Source organism: Apteryx rowi, unplaced genomic scaffold, assembly GCF_003343035.1.
Source record: "Apteryx rowi isolate R43461 unplaced genomic scaffold, aptRow1 scaffold_284, whole genome shotgun sequence".
Lineage (NCBI taxonomy): Eukaryota > Metazoa > Chordata > Aves > Apterygiformes > Apterygidae > Apteryx > Apteryx rowi.
In genome coordinates, this window is record NW_020449241.1 from 286,906 (window position 1) to 307,781 (window position 20,876).

A 20,876-nucleotide genomic window follows, 5' to 3' on the forward strand; every position below is an offset into this window, starting at 1 on the left:
ATGACAAGCCGAATTATAAGTTTCAGACAGAAATGTAACAGTTCAAATGCTTTTCTAGAACAGGGTGTCCAGCCTCGCCAGTCCTAGGGTCAGAGGCTTTGGCAATCCTTGGGGACATACGGATCAGCAGCCAGGTAGCTAGGGCACCTGACTGGATGTATATACCATTGGAATTCAACTTACACACCTTAGAAGCCATCCTTTAGACATTCCCCCTCTCCACCAAGGCAAACGGCAGGATCTACGTGGAACTGTTAAAATCAGACTGGAAAAAAAAAAAGTGGAAGAGGCCTTGTAATACTTCCAGTAAGAATCTCAAGCAGCAACACTGCACACAGATCCCCTCTCATGCTGTGTCAGCGTTTCTGCTTCCATGCTAAAAACTAGAAGTGAAAAGTTATCTTGTTAGAATAACTCAGAATCAGGAAGAAGTATGGAGCCAGGTTGCAAAATTAGGAAAAAATCAGAGGGAAGTAGGTGACCAAAAAGGAGGAAGAAGATGGTTTCTAAATAATGTTTGTCTCTGCCTAAGTGGATACCAGAGTTACCCGCTAACCAATCTCATAGAAGGAAATCTGTATCTTAACCCTGTTTTTTACAGCACTGCACAGAAACATCTCCTGTTCATGTCATTTCTACGGCTCAGTTTCTCTACCGCCCCAAAGGGAACAACACCCACCTCATGAGAATTACAAGAAATTAAACTGTTAAGTTTTTGTCATCTAAAAGATTGAGCTGCAGAAATGCAAGTTTATTTCATAACAGTTTCTCAGTAACAAAGTTTTTGATCTTCATAACATTATCCAGAAATAAGCCAGATATTTCTGTTCAGCTGAACCCAGCTGGCTGTGTGGAAAACATTTCAGAATCTGCCACAAATCTTTTTCTTCCCTAATGTCTGTTAATTTAGTTAAAACAAATCAATTAAATGTCCTAATTACAACTGAAATATATAATTGTATTATGCACTCAGTTTAGTGCATACTAATGAAGCAGTCACCACCTTCTTATTAGTCACTCTTGAAAACTAAACCCAAGTGCGAGCTGAAAAATGTTTTCCTGTATCTTCAAACAAGGCACTTGATCCATTTTTTACTTGTTTCTAAACGTGCAACTTGAGCAAAACAGGCAGAAAAATTTACAGGATCTTTAGGCATTCTTTTTTTCCTTTAGTCCAAATTTGAAAGAGTTTATAACACACTAAGGTKGGCCAGCTCACTTATAAATTAGAGACTATATTTAACATATTTTTAAAAGGGCCAACTGTATCTTTTGCCAAAAACGCTTTAGAAAGCATAAACTTAAAAAGACACTACAGAGTCACTTGAAAATTACTCTGCTCAAATGTCTACCTTGAGGTAGGCTCTTAAACAGGTAGGGCTTAATTTTAAGCAGCTCTGCTGCTGTGTGTTGACATCTGTTGGAGGTGAGAGTGCTCAGAATACTCATTCTCATACCGCTACCATTTTGTAGGTAAGTCTTCCTCTCAGCTACATATATGTAACCTAGATGAAACCAACTGACCTACCTACCGGGAGAAAGAACAGTTCAAAACAGAATTTGCATAACTTACTACAAAAACAGTTGGTGAAACACATTACCAAAGGATTCTCATCTTAGTACCACTGAAGCTTTGTCTACTTACTCTCCTATTAAAAATCAGAAGCAAACCTGCCAATACCGTTAAAAGAGGTAGAACTGATGGGAGGGTGTAAAGAAGATGAAGCCAGCCCCTTCTCAGTGGTGCCCAGTGGCAAGACAAGAGGCAACAGGCACAAACTGAAATACAAGAAATTCCATCTGAACATGAGAAAACACTTCTTCACTGTGAGGGTGGTTGAACACTGGAACAGGTTGCCCAGAGAGGTTGTGGAGACTCCATCCTTGGAGATATTCAAACCCAACTGGACACGGTCCTGGGCAACCTGCTCTAGGTGAYCCTGCCTGCACAGGGGGGTTTGATCAGATGATCTCCAGAGGTGCCKTCTGACCCCAACTCTTCTGTGGTTCTGTGATGCTGTGAAATCACAGAAGTTGTCTGCGGACTTATTTGCTCTGTGCGGTCAATGGATCAAGATCAAGATCCTAGAGCTATAGACCAGTTCTCCTCATCATGGGCACTCCTAACACTAGCATCAGCTGGAGGTGCTGAGAAGGTGGCCCTTGTGCCTTTTTGTCCCTCCTCAAGCTATTGCTGCCATGGTTATTGCTGTGGCTGGTACTTTAGGTCCCTACATCAGTGAGGACATTATGGGGCACCAGGTTGGGAGCCACCCAAGGGCTAAGAGGAATCAAGGGAATGGGGAGTGTCTACGGACTGCAAAAGCCGACACATAGCATCATGACACAGAAAACAGTAGGCTTAATTCGCCACAGCCTTAAACCCTTCACAGCCATACAGTGCTATGTAAAGTGGACATGCATTTTTAGAATACAAACTCATAGGAGCAAAGGCTGCCTCCTTAATTCGTTACAGTGCGTCGTGCAACGGAGCCAGGGTTTTTCAGCATAAGAGCAACACATGATATATTAATAATAATTGTGATGAGGCACCATTTAGACCCCCTTGCATCAGAAAGTGTACAGCAGAGAAGAATTTGCCCTGTAGGCTATGAATCTGAGACCCCCCAAAATATACTTCCGCTAGGCACAATATTGTTTCCTATTGGGAATGAGCAACTCAGAGTTCTGAATTCTTTATACCTTGGATGTGTCCTCTGTTTTGTGATCACTAGACCACTTCATACTAAATCTAATTTAGATGAAAAGTATTTTGGTGAGTGTGCTTTGCCTGCCTAAACAGAAATATTATAGCAGCTACTTAGAAGGTAATTGATAAATGCATAAAATTACTACCATTCAAACTGCAAATCAGTTAGCAAAATTCAATGAAACTTTAAACATTTTATTGCATTAATGATATAAATGCATAAATTTACAGAGAACAGCATCCAGGCATTTGGCAGTCTTCCACTGTATTTACTTAAGGTGATAATGCATTTAAAAAGCACTTGAAGCAGAATTTGTATTAAGCGCTACTAAACTTGCATAGATTTATTAGCACAAGCTTTTAGACTGTCTCTGCCCTGAAGCAAACCCTTTTTTATTTCTGGAAATTAAAAAAAAATAGAGCGATACATCATTTTAAGACACATCAGAGAGCTCAGTATGGTAGTTATCTTAAAATACGGTATTTCTTCATGACAAGCGTAGTTTTGCAGCCTTTAGCTTTTGTGTAACTGACTGATAGGACTGCCTAAGAAATGTTGAAAATAMCCATGGGACTTTTCATTTACACATTGGTGAAAAAATGGTAGTTTGCAAAATTCTCTAGCATCTCTAGAGACTAGCGATCTGACACCTCTAGCACCTTAAAGTGACCTGACTTTTCAGATAGTGTTGAAGTCCTGACGAAAAATCAGATGCCTTTAATGGTGTTGCAAGCAAGGCATTTCACATTCTTGTGAGACAATTCAGCTGAAGAACCTTATTAATTCTCACAACAGATATGAGCACATACTGCAATAAAATATTTGCAGATATTTAATGGCATTTGCAAAACCTTTCTATTAACATTTGCTGGACAGAGTGCATGCAAAAAGAAATATCATAAATACTGAATATGTATCTCAGTATAAAACCACAAGCTGGATATGGCACCTGCATAGATATTTTCACTGAAGAGAGATCAGTGGAAGATCTTGAAAAATCAGTGGGAGGCAGGGCTTCGGACTTCTCTCAGAGTTGGAATAAAACAATGCAACTTAGATGGTGTGTCAAAAAAGTCTAGGATTTGTGTGTATTGTGTGTCACGCAACAGTCACAGGGCACAGCAGCTTGCAACTGAATCTCACCTGTTGGTTGCAGAGTTGTTGACATTATGGCCTGCAGCTTCAAGCCAGCACAATTACTTCAGGCTGCCATGGTAAAAGTGAAATAGCATTTATTTCAAGTAACAGCAGAAGAAGTTGTCCGCATTAGCTTATTTCACCTCTCCTCTCTAGCATGCTGCCCCAGTCTGCCTTCCCCTCACATCTAACAGCACGCAGTCTGTTTTAACATGGGCAGAAACTTGTACAGTAAGAATCAGGAAGGCAGTCTGAGATGGAAGAGGTCTGCCCAGATCATTTTGTTCATTCCTCTGCTAATGGATGAATATTCCCCAAAGTATAATCTAGGGAGTTTAGCCCATTCTACTTTTAACTGATTCAGACAGCGGCTTTGCCATTATTTATAGACTTTGACCAAAGCTTTAGAGTTTGGATTCATGTGCTGCTGCATCACCCAAAGCAGAGAAAAGTCAGAGCTTCCATTTCAAGCCTCTTCCTGACATATTTATTACCAAGGTGAATTTAACAGAAAGACTCTGGACATCTTCCATGTGCCATCCTCCGCTGAAGCAGCATTCCCCACTGCCTCATGCCCTGCACAGTCAGCAACGCACAGTGCATGTGTAAACACAGCCCTTCTGATCTGCTGCAGATATGCATGCCCGGCACTTGTATTTTTTTGTGTATATTCACAGCGTAGGTACCCTTGTCTTGGCTGGTACAGGTTCTGAACGGGTAAGCTGCAATGAGTAGATGACAGAGATTTCTTTTCCCTTTCTTAAAAAAATCCTCTCTAGGATTCATCTCAGCAAGATCTTTAAATATAACCRAGAGCAGAATTTGGCTCAGGGAATATTTCCCTGTTTTATTCCTTACAGCTTTTCATTACAGCATTCTAAATCCATAACGAAATCAGGAGTGTTTTTATGGTGCTTTGTATTAGAGCTCCATTAAAAATAGTAAACATAAATCATTTATTCATTTTATGCATTTTTAGTCCACTTGAGAATATTTTTGGCTGAGCTGAGAAACAAGTAAGGGTGTTAATTATTATCTTACTACAGTAATCAGTTAATAAGGCAGTTATGAGAGATGTTTGTTAGGAGGCTCTGCGATGCCCTGAAGCTACTGAAGTCATTGTCTGGGGAAGAACACCGCCACCGTAGTCAGTAGGAGTCTGATGGCACCAAACCAAAACCCTCGGGGCCTCTGTCTGCCAATTAGCTGAAAGGAGAGAGCAGACACCAGGTCTGAGCTGGGGAACTGTAAACAAGCGAACAGGTAGGAACTCCCATCCGTAGGTCTTCTCAAAGAGGAGAAATGTCTGGGGCCCCCTTCAAGGAGGTTAGTAGTGTTCAGTCAACAGGGAGTGGTGTGGGAAGAGGAGAGGCAAGAAGCTGGCTTCTTCCAGCTTCCTCCAAACTACCAGAGTCCTTGTTTGGGCTCTGCAATCTCCGTGCCAAGATGCAGGGCTCTGCATCCCTGCAGCTGCAGTTCTCTCATCTCTTCCCTGTGCCAGCTCCCAGGCCACTCACTCCATGGTCAAATAAAGGCAGTATCTGATAAAGCTGAGCTCCTTGATGATATGCAGCTCTGCTTTCCCTGAAAGAGTGTCTGAATTCCTCCCCAGCCTTCTTAATGCCCTAAGACTAGCTCCTTCTTCTGGTGTGAGGATCTCAAATGCTTTCAGTCCCCAGTTGAAGGGAACAGCTCCTTTATTCATTCTCCTGCTACACCACTGCCTGGTCGATGTCCAGACCGGTGTGGTAATGACCAAAAGCCCTCTGTCTGACCATGGTCAGATGGCCTTCACATCCAATGGATTTCCAGAGGTCTATCCCACACAAACCACTCTTGTAATTGGCACCTTCAATCCAGAGGCCAAGGACAGAATGAGTCTAAAGATTAAATAACCTTCAGAAGAAAGTTTCTCAAAGTTAAGATTCAAGGACAGAAGTGCACAGGGGCATCTTGCTATACTTCTGTCTGGTTTCTGCCTGTTTAGTGATCAGTAACTTCTATCATCCATTCACCATCGCCATAGCAGTGGTGTCAAGAACTAAATACTTCCATTAGTGACTTGCAGAAGGAAAGTTAACCCAGTCTCCTGAAGCCAAAGGAAAACCACAGCTGTCTGCCCTCAACCTAGGGTGTGTCAAGGAACCTGTCCATAAGGGAAGTGTTTCTGGTTATGAATTATATGCTAGAAAATCCCCAGGGCCCTTTAAGGTATGCACTTTGAGGTGCTCCAGGGGTAGCCTGTACTAGAAGTTATACTTTCCCTGTGGGATAGAAGAAATATTACAATAGTTGACGGAGCAAGGGAGGGGCAGAAGCCACTTTCTGATGTACTTCTAAGCCAAATAATCTGGCTTCTTTCTGCCCAGCATCAGCAGAGGATAATTTTATGTAACTCCCATTTTGCAGATGCTACATGGAGAACAAAAGGGGTTAAATAACTTATCCAAGGACCCAGAAGGATTTGTAGTCAGGGCAAGAAATAACCCAGATCTCCTGACTTCATCCAGTGGGATCTCTGTTGAGTGGAGTATTTTTTCTCTCATGAGATTCAGCAAGATTTTCAACAAATCTAGGGTGAATGCTCCATGGCCCAGAGCAGACGCTGTCCCAAGGAGCTCTTCCTCCATAGAAGAACTTAGATGAAAAATAAATATTAGATATATCCGATTCATTATTTAAGAATGCATCATTTTTTATGCTGGAGCAATTTGCTCAGAAGTACAACAGGATTTCTGAAACCTCTAAATCTGATCTCACTGCTGGAATTCATCTGGCAGGAGGAGTGCCTTGTTTGCATATATTGCAAATGTTCACTAATCCTTTCATTCTTCTTACCTACCTCTGCCTAGAGTGCTAATATTTGGTGCAGAGGCTGTTTCCTTCCACGCACCTCTACCTAGCACCATGGGACCTGATTTCAGATGGGAGCCATGTAAAACCAATATAACAATGACAACAACAACAACAACAACAACAACAACAACAACAACAATGTTTAATTTGCCCCCGAAAGGAGATCTGAAGGGCATCCCTCCTTGGACAATCACTGCTCTGACAGTTCTAGAGAAACTCCTTCTTAATACAGACAGTGAGACACTTCAGAACGACTATGCAATACAGTTTAAATTACACTTTACATGACGGTTTCACTTTTAAGGAGAATAAGGTGATTCCCTCCCCTAAATTCAGAAGGGAGTCCAACTATTTCTCATTGAGGAACCTTCATCTGGCAAGAGTCATGAATTATAATCAAGATAAAGTATTTCATTAAAATACATATAGGCAAATTTAGGAAACATATTTTTGCATAACTAAAAAAAGTTTTGCTTCAAAAGCAAATACTTAGCCATTTTTTCGGTCACCAAGTTTAAGCCTGGATGGCATAAATCCATCATCAATGTTTTCTTACAGCTACGGTAGCTGACACATCTGAATCGCTGGGAGCTAAAAGCATGCCAGAAGAAATGAGCACCATCAAAACACATCAGAAGGAGACATATAGCAATTGCTTCTCTAATGCACCTGACTGCTGACGGAACAATATTAGCTTGCTTTCCTTGAAAGTGGCCATGCATAAAAATGAGTTCATAATGAACAAATGTCTGTCCATGAAGGAACTGATTTAAGTGTATCAATTAAAAATTAGCCCCTGTATCACTACAGGGATGTTTTTGAGCATAATTAATGCAAAAAGCTTAGTAGCATTCTTCTTGAGGTTCAATCAAGTATCTCTGATGATGTTGCATATGCACCACTCCCCACTTCCAGGGGAGTGTAAATGACTCCCTCTTGCACTGATCCACTTAAGTAGTTGTAAAACCTTCATTAGATCCATGTCAAATGGGTTTAGTTCAGAATAGAACTGCCCAGAAAATTATTCCTCCCTCCCCCGTAAAACATTATCATTTCATTAAAAAAAAAGATTACGGTGATTAAGCAAGCAATTGTGGATAAAATTATTTCCAAATTTTCTGGTGAAAAATACTTGTTAAAAAGGAGGTTCTTTCTCAAAAAGTTCAAAGGTCGTGTAGGTCTAGATTCAAATAAACAATATATTTGTTGGTAACATTTCAAACAAAAGCATTATTTGCCCTAGATGATAACCTAAGTTAATTCAAAACCAAAATGAGGTTATAACTTTAATCTGTGTAGGAAGAAAGTGCTAAGGATTACTACTGGAGTATCCAAAAGTATAGGACACTTCTGTAAAAAGGAGGAGCCATTTTTTCTCATATTCTCTCCAGAATTTTGAGTTACTGTCACGTAAATAATGAAATCAGAGCTGTGTCAATGACTTCTGTAAGAAAGACTAAAACTCGGTATTTTCTTTGGTTTCTGGATATAATCTGGACAGAACTGCAGGAATCCCATGAAATTCAGTGCTTTGAAATCTAGATATTACAAATATTTGGGGGCATTCATGCTACATAAAACCTGTGGACATTCTGTCAGTCTAAATGGGTTCAGCATTTCAGGTGTATGACACCACCACAGCATCAAAAACAAACATCTGAAGAAATGTTTCTTAAAAAAGAAGATATTTGTGACTTAATGTTAAATGATGATGTTTAAAGAAATCTGGAATGGTATTAATCATTTAAACTACTCATCCATTTAAACACAAATGTACTGCTAGATGAATACGCATCTACTGGTCACACTAACCCGCCTTTACCAAAAAAACATTTCATGTGATACAATGAAATGCTGCAAAAATGAGTCATTACCATCTAAATCTAAATTAAGACCTTTAAAAAACTGAAATGATAGAAGATTTTAAAAAGCTGTGCTTCCATATTTCTGGAATAACATGCCTCCATTTTTACAGCCAGATTTCTTTAAGATTTTTTCCCCCGGTCATTCAGAAAAAAATTGCTAAATCAGTGCTTGATTCCTCAGTTCTTCATGACTTAGGACCTCGAAGCACTATGCAGCATCAATGACGATAACATCAGGAAGCATGACTGTGAATTTGCAAAGCTTTCGTTGAGACTAAGCCACTCAGTCGGCCGTGGAAGAGAACAAAGTTTGGGCTCAGTTCTTAATTTCTCAGTCTACAAACTTGAAATAGGAGTAGCAGGAGAGAGACAGAGGCATATTCGGGCTTCCAACATTTTCCTTGGTCACTGCATCAGTTTAAACAACTGTAATTTATATCACGCTCATAGGAGGAATAGGAAGCAGTAACCTGCTTTGTAGCTGCAGCTCGTTTTTCATGTGTTCCACCCAATGCCATTATTCCAAGTTTGGCTTATGCAACTCTTCTATTTATTACTGGTTTGTTTTTCCTTTTGTTGCAAGAATCGAGTTGACAGCTGAACRCATGTACCTACGATATGAGATCATGCTCAACAAGAAAAAACTAATCAAGACGCTATACTCTTGGCCCATTCCCTGAATACTCTCCCAAAGACAGAAATGCACCACAACTGCACTGCCCTGAGAATAACGAAGATGCAACAGCAGCACCGCAAGAGATTCCTACTCGCGCTCCGCGAGCAGTGTCCTGGAGCCAGGGCTCAGGCTGCAGGAGCAGTCGTGGAAGACGACTTCAAGCCGATGAAAGGACGGCAGGCATTAAGGCAACCGTGAACCTAGAGAATAGATAGATCCTTGGCTACTGAAGGGACCCTGTTAATGTCTCTGAGCACACCTTTTTGGTTAATCCTGACATGAATTGTCAYACTACAAGACAGGCTAGTGCCTTTCTACCTTGTACGTAGCATGAGAGTGTCCTTGGCAGGGTAGGAAACACCGCCACTGCCTCTCTTACCAAAACGCAGACTGCAGGACAGGGAGAATGGGAAAACCCACTTCCCTTATGGCTTTTTTAACAAAGCAACTCCAGAGAGTAATGACAGAAATCCTGCTATGAGACTGCTTAAACACAGCCAGTCACATGCTGACCTTTCTTTTGGACTTCTCAGCCTCAAAGTCTAGGGTTTTGTACACCAAAGGCCGAGTTAGTCTCCTTGCTGTCCTGGGTGGAATAGGYGATCTGTAGCACAGGCAGCCAGCAGGACCAACGGGCGTCCCTCCACAAGCTTCCAGCACTCCCCAAGAAGGTGTCTCAGCTGAAGAACTCGGAGCCACCCACAGTTTTGCAACAGAATTATATTATTGCCTATGTGGGTAGGAATAAAGATCATTCTGTATTGTTATATGAACACAGCGTATCCTTTCTGCACAGCAAAAGCCTCCAGCCACAATAGCAATAAGAATTAAAACCACACTCACAAAATGTCCTGATATGGTATATATTTTATTATTTTGCAGACATATGTTCTGTGTGACTTGGATCATTTATTTCCTTTTTGTTTTCAAAAGCTAACACATGGCCCTGAATAAAAATTACACTTAATGTTTTATTTGTTGAACTCAGTTAAAATCACGGCACTTGTTTTGTGGAATTTTACATAAGAATGTGCTGTTTCGTAATGACTTTTATGTAATTTAATTTCAGTAAACAGGCCTGAGATAATTTAGAGAGTCTACAGAGAGTTTGTGAATTCAGCGTTAGGGRCTTGAATTTTATACATTTATTCATGTCAGGCCTGAAATTCTATTTAAGTGTGGGAGTCAGTTGCCTCTGTGTCTCTATATGGAGATAAAACCCACAACAGGTGACAGGAGAAATTCTTCCATCTTATCCCAGGTCCTCTGCTCCCTGCTCTGATGCTCATCTATTCAAATTAAGCACTACTAAGAAAAAAAAGGTGGCTACCATTCAGGAAAACCATTTTTCAAGTCCAAATTTCAAAGAGGTGGGAACTGAGTAATAGATCGCCTAGTGGAAGGCTTGGCTTTCCTGACAAGACTGAATGACAGACCGGATGAAGGAGACGCGTATCGAAGGAGAACAGAGATGACAGTCCCTCATCAATCATTCTGGGGAAAAAAGAGCAAAAAGGCAGTAGGAGTAGGAAAGACTGTGTAACCCAGGGGAGAAGCCACAAGCAGGGGGACACCTGGACATCTCAAAGACCCTGGCCAAGACCCAAGGCACACTGCAGAGCAGTGAGGGAAACTATGCAGGTTTCCTCATTTAGTGTTTTGTCCAAGTCTGTTTTTAATATTCTCTGACTAATTCAAAGGATCTCTTTTGAACAGACTCCCTCCCAAATAACCTGTTTCTCTTTGCTTCACCTATTCAGCTGTCCCAGGAAATGTGAACTGCGAGCCCACGTGGACAAGGCTGGACCTCTGGGAAAGCGTGTGCTTAAACTGGGGGGAAATGGAAGGATTAACACTGGCCTTGAGGGGGAGGCCCTGGTTTTGGGAAAGGGTGGCAGACGTGGCTGCTGTTCCTGGAGCCCAGGAAAACGCCAGGGCGGCACTGCAGTCGGGAGAGTCTCGGAGAGCGCTGACCCAGAGAGGCTGGGTCTAAACGTATCAGTCAATTCACAGATGAACCGAGGGAGCTTTGCCAGGACTTTCAGACGTGGTTCTGCTGTAACGGTGAATCAGAACTGGGACAGAAGTGATTCATGAAGCCAGTAAAATTCACCGCTGGCAACCGAGGGAGTTAGGAGCCTGCACAGTTTTGAAAATCCAACTGTGTGCCTAACTGTAGCAAGAAGTACCCACCAGCATTTAAAAGTTAGTGCTAAATCACTTTTGAAAATTGCAGCTGTGTGTTTCTGAAATTCTTTCCCCAGAACTGTTTCCCATGGAAAACAAGCATGGGCTGTCAGATTTGTAACCCTCAAGACTGTAGTTTGTGGCCTCATCCTCCTTTGTCTGCTTTCCTTCCTCTTTTCTGCCTCTTCTGCTTTCATACAAACAACTACTGAGCGGTGGCGTTTTGACATCAGAGGAGAAATTGATTGCGACAGAGAGAAACATGATGAGCAGAGAAAGAGGGAAGAGGGCAGCACACATGCTAACAAGCTCGTCGCACATTAGACACTGCTCTTCGGTTGTGACTGCATACTGCACCTAGTAGTTTCGATATGATTGCTACAAAGAGCTGTATTACTTCATTCTTGCTTCAGTTAAAGCTGCACTGTAGTCGTCAAGGTTTAGAAATGCTCAGCATGCATGTTTTAAATTATAGCTAATTCATTTTGATACGCTTTGTCTTGGATCCATAGACAAAATGACTGCAGTGGGTTTTAAAAAAATCAAAGGCAGGTTTCCCTGGGAGATACACATCAAGCTATGCCTGTGTCTTTGGAGTGTTGCAATCCAGCTCATAGCAACCAGTAAGAAGTAAGTTCTCCTTTCCATAGTAAGAGTTTGAAAAACAAAACAATTTCTTGAATCTTAAGAAAAAAAACAGCTTCAGAAGATTGGTTAAGACTTCCTCTGCATTTTTGAGGACTGACCAATATCAGAACCACAGTTCCAACAAAGCCAAGATTAAGCCCATTGCCTAAAGAGATCATTATTATATTTAGATTTTACATTAAGGTTTCAAGGTAGCGTATCACTAATTTGCCAGCTACAGGGGGGAAAAAGTAATGAAGTTATGGTCCTTTATTGTACAAATGTAACTTGAGATTTTTTTAGGATGTTATCTATCAGCCTGTCTGGCAAATGTCTGTCTGGTAATAATGTAGCTGTCTGCTGAAACAATCCTAAATAATGCAACATTATATCAATAATTAATAGGCACATAGGTCAACAAGTTCAAGATTCTTACAGGCAAACTAGATCAGAAGGAAATGCTTCATTTCATGCAGCTGCTATGCCCAAAATGTCCAAGGCATCTTTGAACAAAAATTAAGACAAGAATATTTATGAGCACAAATGCCAGAGCTCAGTGCACTGAGGACAAGACTGTCCCACGCGTATGTCTGCCAGATCCATGCTTACTCACAGAAACCAGGAATCTGCTTGGGTGGCAATTCTCAGGGAATAAGGTATCACTCAACTTTAGGAAAAGGGGCAGAATCTGTCCTTTGATTAATCGTTACTGAAGTTTCCAGAAATACTGTGGTCATCACCAAAAGAAGAAAGAATCATTTTTAGATCAGGCAAAGAGCTCTGAAAGTTTCTTTATGCACCTGATTCCACCAACACATGTATGAGTTTGGCTCACAAGATAATTTTTTTCTAAATAAAGGGTAGGCTTTTCCTCATCTGCCTTTGCCTGTCTGAAAGTGAGGCCCCAGAGAGTAGCAGGGAGGCTTTCTCCATAGTCAGCAGGAGAAACGGATGCTTTTAGAAGACAACTCACGTCCGCCCAGGCCAGGTTGCTAAGAGAGACAGGAAGAAGCACCCTCTGAAGATGCCCTCTCTGGCGGGAGGCCGGACATCTAGCTTGGACGAGACAGTGTTTTAGACAGCTGCATTCCGACAAATGAATCTCATGCACAGCTCTGCATCCTTTACGTGAATGAGCGGTTCAGTGATCTTCAGTGAGTCCAGACACCCAGGGTGGCAGCAGGACCAAATTTGGGTTGATACTCAATCCTCTAAACATGCACGTGTAGTTCCAGTGAGTTCTGTGAGCATGAGGCACAGAACAGGCCCAAAACAGAATCTAGCTCACAGAAGAAAAAAGGAATTAAGCATCCCGTGCTCTTGATTTGGGCATCTAACTTCTCTCAGCACGTTTAATAGACCCAGAGTAAATGCCTGCATTTACTATAGCTTATTTCAGTATAAGCTGATGATAACAGTAGCTGAGGTCACTTACGGACCAAGAAAATTTGTGTTTAAAGTAACCTTAAGTATTTTAAAACTCAAAGAAAAAAAAATCAAGCTTACTGCACAAAAATAATCAACATCAGAGAAGATATCAAAATGGCAATATGGAGAATAAAGTATCAAAATAAGAACAGTTCTCTTCTGAGAAGAGTGCAGAAAGCCCCAATATTTCACTAACTGTAATTCCTCGCCAGCTGTCAGATCAGGAGGGTGGGCTCCCTTCCGGTGCAGAGGCATAATGACATTACTCGGGATCCAGGAACGTAAATGCAGGATTGAGGCTGCTCTTTGTAAAATGAACCAACAAACAAAGAAGCCAGAACGTGACTGTGAAGTCTTCATCATCTGCAATTATAGTCCAGTTCCCACATACCACGTGTACGTGCTGAGCTGTGCATGCATGCGCCCTATACAATGGGACAACGTAACAATAAAAATGTAAACTCAGAAATGAAAACTAAAAGAAATATGCACAAGTATGATGTTGTGCCAACACAGATTATCTTGTTAAAGCAATTATAGTGTATCTGTTAAACCTCCCTGAAGAGTAGTAACTTAAAAATACGGGGGAAAGAATTAGATTTCAGTTAGTTTTTTGTTGGTGGTGGTTGGGTTTTTTTTAACACAAGTCTTATATAAGAAAACATGCTAAACATCACRACTACATTTTCAGAAAAGTGCAGCCTACTTACAACTGATGCAGTACGGAAGGGAAACTGAAAGTAGAAAAGAGAATCACAAGCTGCAAAGGGAATTCTAGTAACAAGTCATTTAAAAAAGCAGATGACTGAGATAGAAAAATCCCAAATTAATATTTACAGGAAGTTTTGCTTTTAAAGTTGTGTGACAAGTTAGTTACTGAAGATTCGGTCAAAGGGATTTTCTTCAGAGTGAAATCCTATAGTATATGAAGGTTGCTTTGTCCTCTAGCCTGTTTCTAAAGAAAAGACACTGAATCTGTTCACTCAAGGAGCTCTGCCAAACTCCGAAGAGCGACACCAATATCAAGCGAGATCAATACATGATCCATTTCTGAACCAAGATGAATTCATTATGCGAAGGTCATATAGTCCCATAGTTCATAGTCACAGCTCTCAAGAATTTATTACGAARCTTTTCTTTTTTCAATAGAGCACATGGTTTTTTGGGTAAAGTTTTCAAAAGCACCACAGGACTTGTATGTCTYACTCCTTCTTCGAAAGAGACCTAAGCTCTTAGGAGCCTAAATTCCACAGATATTAGCTCCTAAATGCTTGAGCCACTTTTCGAACATGGGACTTTGATGAATTTGACAAATTTATCCTTGATTTTCTGGGCCCAGCCTTAAACTCTCTGCACAGCTAACGCTGYGGCGCCTTTCTTGGGAGTTTCTAACTCGCAAAGGAATTCACCTGTGGTGGTGGTTGAGTGGGACAGTATTCAGTCAGAGCGCACACCCGCTGAATTGAGAAAATTTGCATTTAGCCTTACKACTGTAACCTCTTACAATAAACACCAAGGCAGCTTTTCCTGTAACTTGCCTCAGGACAGTGGCACACATCACCTAAGGCAGACGGCCGTGGAGAATGCAAGGGAGCCTACGCTGCTTGGGCAGTGACAGAAGAACCCAGCAAGCTCAACGCCTCTGTCCCCTCCCAGTCCCCTACCGGTTTCCGTGGGAGTCATATCAGCGGCTTAAAACACCATTTATATGGCCTAAATTCTGCTGTTTTTCCTGGACATGGCTAAGGGGTGAAATGCACCTCTGAGCACATCTACAAGCGATACCAAGATGTAAGACATTGAATAGGAAAAGGAAGTTTGTGGCGCCTAGACTTAGGTGGAGCCTAAGTTTTCTGAATTAAAGGCATTACAGTTCTACAGAAATGATAGGACTCCTGGCAAGAGCTGTAGCATGTAATTCTACAAAGAGCCTAAGGGAAGTAGACACTCAATTCCCTTCCAATTTGAGTAGCTAATTCCCTTCTCCTCCTTTGAACATCCACCTAGGTTACTCCCTGCACCTTTCCTAAGGGTAAAACAACCAAGGCTATTTTTTTCCAGTGTTTAAAATGGGATTTCCAAGGTTCACTTCTAAAATAACAGCAGCTGCCTCATAGTGCAAAAGTAATTGCTTTTATCATAACACACATTTTACTCCACTTAATTGTCCTGAAATCAAAAAGTACGTTTGATTCACACACATTATCCTGTCTTCTGACTTTTGTACAGGTCTATTTCTCTGACTTCTCTTTACTCGAGCTCCACTTCTTTTGTAAAATTCCTCTGTTCTAAGCTGCAAAATACTTTTCAGCAGTTCAGACAAAAGAACAGCACTGTAAGGGGTGCTGTGTCCCTACGGCAGAAGTTTGGGAGTGACCAAATGCACAGGGCACACTTGGTATGTACAGCTACTTGATCCCAACTCCTTTCTTGCCCATATGGCAGAAGGGATTATTCTTCTCTATTCATGCCTCACAGTCCTTTAATGGATTTAGGGCAGCTCTTAAAAATGTATAAGAGAGACAGGCATCACATGATTTTGCTATGGATATTTTATGAGCAAGTCTGGGTGMATGCTGTGTGCTCGAAACAAAAGACTGCACAATTTGCTACCAGGGTAGGATCTACRTTATTATGTCCTGTATTCAAGGCTTCTGAGAAGTATTGGGCAACCAAAACAGCGAAACAAAGGCATGGGAGAGACACCATGATCCAGTACCTGATTCAAGACAGCACTGATATGCCGCATTCATTGTTGTTAAGGGCTGTAATTCAGTCACTTCTCAGAGAGCAGATCAGATTTAGAAAATGACAGCTTGGCCCTTCCTTTTTTATTGACTATCACTAGCTATTATTTGGGGTTTGCATTTGTCAGTTAATTGACTAAACTATTACCTTGAAATGGTTATACTTGTACCTCTAAGGATTTTTTTACTGATGCACCTGCAGCAGCCATTCTAAGATGTTTCGGTACCAAGAACCACTTCAGCCGTTATTTATCAATGGAGTGATATTTATCAATGGAGTGATACTATTTGATATAATTTATGTATGGAGCATAGAGCTTCACTGCTACTGGACTGAAGGCTTTGGTCAACATTTTTCAAAGTGCCCAAGAGACAAAGAGGACATCAATGATGTTTAAACATCTGAATCTCTCAGGTGTGTTTTTAAAGAAAATTACATGGGGAAACTGTTTTTCTTCTGAAGTTGGGATGTGCTCAGTACTAGGTATCTCCCTGTTTCTAGCTTGTCTACTATTTCTTTAACTAATCTTTAGGTAAGATCATATGCATGGAGGCTAGATCCATCAGGGGCTATAAAACATAATAGGTTGGATGCAACCTGCAGCCCAACACGTCCTGAAAAAGGCTGACTATCCAGAAGAAACATTGAATTCAAGACTTCTTACCTTCTTTCCCTAAGTATCTACAATGACTGATCCCCCCAGAGACAGGACACTGGACTGGGTGGTCCTTTCTCCTAATCCAGTACCAAATTCTTCTCTTTCACATTCTAATCACTGTGATCTACAGGAGCAAGAGTGTGGCAAGTAGGAACCAAGACCCAGACCTTTTACCCTGGGGAGTTTCAGAACGTTTCTACTCTATACCACATTAGCAACCCAAATTCTCTATAATCTTCAGTTTGACTTGCAGACACTGGCAGGTGTTGTGCTCTCTGTGGGTTGTAATCTCATTTATCAATGTGGGTCTGCTTACAAGAAATGAAGTGCTAAACTTCTTGCAACGCTGAGTCCTTAATCCATTCCTTGAAAAGAATGGACACAGGATGCACATGGGGATATATTTACACAATTCATTGCTCATCAGCACTTCCAAATCTATTTCCCCCCTCCTCTCCATCTCAAATATAGCAAAAACTATTTTTATTTGTTTTATTCTATTTATATTATTACCACTAATAGATAACTATAGAGCGATAGACTTATGTGGTGCATTTAATCGGGAGATCTCAAGGAAACTGCAAAGCTAAGTTCCAGTAACAAATGTCAGACTTGCAACTATGCATATATGCATACATGGGCAGCACCCCATCTAAAGCATAGAAATGTGAGCATTTTTCTTGTTACTGTACTCAGAAATGAGCTTTTAAAGAATCAGCCCTGCCAGAAATACTAGATTTAATCTTCCTTTTCAGATTCATCACCACAGAAGGCAGGAAGGAATTTTTACACATTACTTTTACACATAACTATCTGTTTGTTTCTGTGGGGAGATTCGGGTCTCTTTGCTGTTAGGTATCAGTTGTTACTATAAATATGACAATATATTCAATGGCTCCATGGTTTTTATAGCAAATCGATAATAATACTTAGAACATACTTAGCCTTTTGTAAATATTATCTTATTATACCAGCTGTAACAACAACTACTATATGCTATTTATGGGAAGGCTCTTTCTAAAGATGCTTCATAGTAAAGAAATGTAAATATCTCTAAAGTGGTAGTTTCTATAGAAACTTCATTTTTGACTCTATTGTGGAATAAACAGCTTAATTTTCTACTTTGCTTTAAATCCTACAGAAACCTGGAGCATCTTTCTGAAGTACTTGATAATAATACTTTGGAAGTCTGCAGCAATTTATGTCTTTGAAGGTTGCTGTAAATAAGAATTAATTAAGCCTTCAGGAGTATCCTTAGGTAATATCATTATTCCCACTAACAAGGGGAAGTAAAACTGGAGGTAAGAGACTTTGTGCAGAATAGGGTGTCACTGCCTAACAGCTCGATGTGCACTCATGGTTTTATTGCTGGCTCCATGACAGCTGACAGTTTATCTTAATCCCACCTCAGAAATCACCAGTTTCACTCCCATAAAGAAAAGGCTTCTCTCAGTAGTAGCAGCAGCCCTGAGTGAGGGCTGAATCCAACCCAAAACCAGACAGTGAAAGAAGTATTCTTTTTCAGAAGCTTGGTGGGTTTTGGCAGGTGTATGTGCAAGGAGCGAGAAAGCCAATCCCGGGGTTGGCAGTGCCGAGGCATGGAAAAGCAGAGCATGGAACAGCACCGGTTGTGGCTCTTCCATCTCCAGGACTTCCAGCGTTCGAGAAAGCTAACACTGGAAACCCACCTTCCCTAGCACAGACACAGCCTGAAGAAGCTAGCAAGAGGGCTAAAATTAGGAACTTCTCGGCCTCCACTTGGCCCATTAGGGAACACTGTTCCCATGGGGTTAGTTGAGGAAGGAGGCTGAAACGCGCTTGGGCTGAGAAATCATTTATGACTTTGTTCAGACACTTGCTCAGCTCCTGGAGAACAAATGCAACAGTGCTTCAAGCATGGCTATGGACCAAGCCCCGCTTGCCTGTGGACGATGCTTTCCAGCAAGAATCCTGGATGAGAGGTGGGGGTCCCCAGACCCTTTCCTGCTGCCTGGGGGCACTTTCACTCCTGCGGCCGGTACGGAAAACTGCGTGCGTATCAGGTATTTCATCCCCCAAGGTGCGTAAGTGCCAGATCTTCATCTGGCTAATTGTGCTACACATCAACATGACTGCCATCCCCAATCCCGCACAGATGCTGTACGTTAGTGCTGAGATCAGAGCTGTAGGAGTCGGCCCTCCTCCACACACCAGATGGCTTGCTCTTCTGGTTTTGTTTTTAGTGCTTACCTATCTGCTCTGCGACTTCTGATAATCATGTGAACGGGGAAGGGGGGAACAGAAAAGACTTCCCCAACAACCAGTATAAAAAATATCAAGCAGTGCTTCTTTTCATGTGTTATCTGGAAACACAAGAAATACACTCAGGAAGAATTCTGAACGTTTTCAGAAAGGAAAGACATCAAGAAACAGGGACAGTCAGAGATGGGAAAAGTTCCTTGGTATCTGAACAGTACGGAGAGCTCTGTCAGGGCTCCCGCTGCACCAGAGGCAGAAGGAGACACACTCTAGTTCAGAAGACTAGCCAGCTTTGGCTGGCTTCCAGTTTCATTGCGTGATGAAGAGCAGGTATTTTCCACTTTGAGCTCCTCCTTCCTAAAACAGTGGTATTTAAAAGATGGTAAATCTGTCTAAATTTAGCAATCAGAAGCTATTGAATTGTCACTCTCACTTTTAGGAATGGCCACATTTCAATTTTATCTATATAAAATACCTGGTAAAAAGTACCTCTGCAGTAAATAAATATGTAAATAAATAAATAAATAAATAGAAACTAGTGCAAGTGTGGTATTTTACAAATGTGTGATATTTCTTCCTTGGAATTTTTCAGGCTGGTACAATCTTGTTAACTGATTTTTACTGCAAGTTGAATGAGATCCAGCTTCTGGAGGTATATAATTATGTCTAAATTTTTTTTCTTAAACCCTGATTACATGAAAAAGCCTGAAAGTGTGACCCATCTGCATTCTCAAGACTTAGAAACAAGAAGGCAAATGAGGAATACTCTAAATCTTTTCTTGTTTAAATAAGCATCTTTAAAACATCTTACAAAAGCCCAGCTTCAATTTGTGGATATTTGAGGTAAACAAGTGTGGTAATGCTTATATGTTAAAATGAAAGATGGGCAATTTTATTTCTAGCCTCTATGATCAATCATGTCGTGACAGCATTTGCACCCGTGGCCAGCTCCAGGCACTGCCTCTCTAGTGAGCATCGTTCAGAATCAAATCCAAAATGTGATGGGGAAAAAAATTTACCTTGCAATTGAGGTGTAGCGAAGGCAAGCAGTAAGAGGCAATAGCTCAGTTCACAGTGAAAGTGATGTGGCAAAGTATCAGTTAAAAATATTATGGAGCTCTGTAATGAGAACACCCTCAACCAACTGCACAAGCACGGTTACTTTTCTTTGATGTTMTCCTGTTGCATATCTCTTCAGCCTCTTGCTTTCTGCTTCTCAGCTGTACAGCTAATGCAATCAAAGATCACGACACAGGGGTGATGTGTGCCAGGTACCACCAGCGGTTCCTACCGCAGCTACCTACCTCCTGTGATGAATGAAAACAGTGTTCAGCAACAGCTAGGGGTGATGGTGCTGCTAATACCATTGCTGAAGCTCACATGGATATGACCAGAAGTGCATCATCTCTTCCAGACGTGGATATTAGTTTTGGCATGAACCAGAAAAACAAGTGTTACCTCAAATAGACAAGCTTAGGATTCGCAGGGGAAAAGCCAGACTGTTGAGAGGAAACATCCAAAAAAATGTATCTTAGGAAAGAACAATATAAAAATGCTACTTTCTCTGCAGGTATTTGTTCAATAAGACTTGGGTAAAGTATGAAAATTTTCTTACAAGGTAAACTCCAGTATAGCAAAATTTGGTCTTGGGCTGAATTGGAGTCAAAAGAAAACTTTTCGCACAAAATAAAATTCCAAACAATTTTGATCAGAAACTAAGCCAGTTTTTTAGTTTGGTATTACTG

The 20,876-nt window shown here is 41.1% G+C and overlaps 1 protein-coding gene across 30 annotated transcripts in view; it reads right to left on the reverse strand.

The window, feature by feature from the left end:
- FGGY (FGGY carbohydrate kinase domain containing) overlaps nt 1-20,876 on the reverse strand; it is a 343,412-nt gene that overhangs the window by 220,512 nt on the left and 102,024 nt on the right. For 18 of the 30 annotated variants that reach the window (XR_003254040.1, XR_003254039.1, XR_003254042.1 and 15 more), the window contains one exon: nt 188-265. The exons of the other annotated variants lie outside the window; for them this stretch is intronic. Coding sequence is in view for 3 of the 18 variants with exons in the window: in XM_026069036.1 (XP_025924821.1) it covers nt 188-199 (12 nt within the window). In the remaining 15 variants the exon portion in view is untranslated. The remainder of the gene's footprint in view (nt 1-187; nt 266-20,876) is intronic. 30 annotated transcript variants of the gene reach the window in all.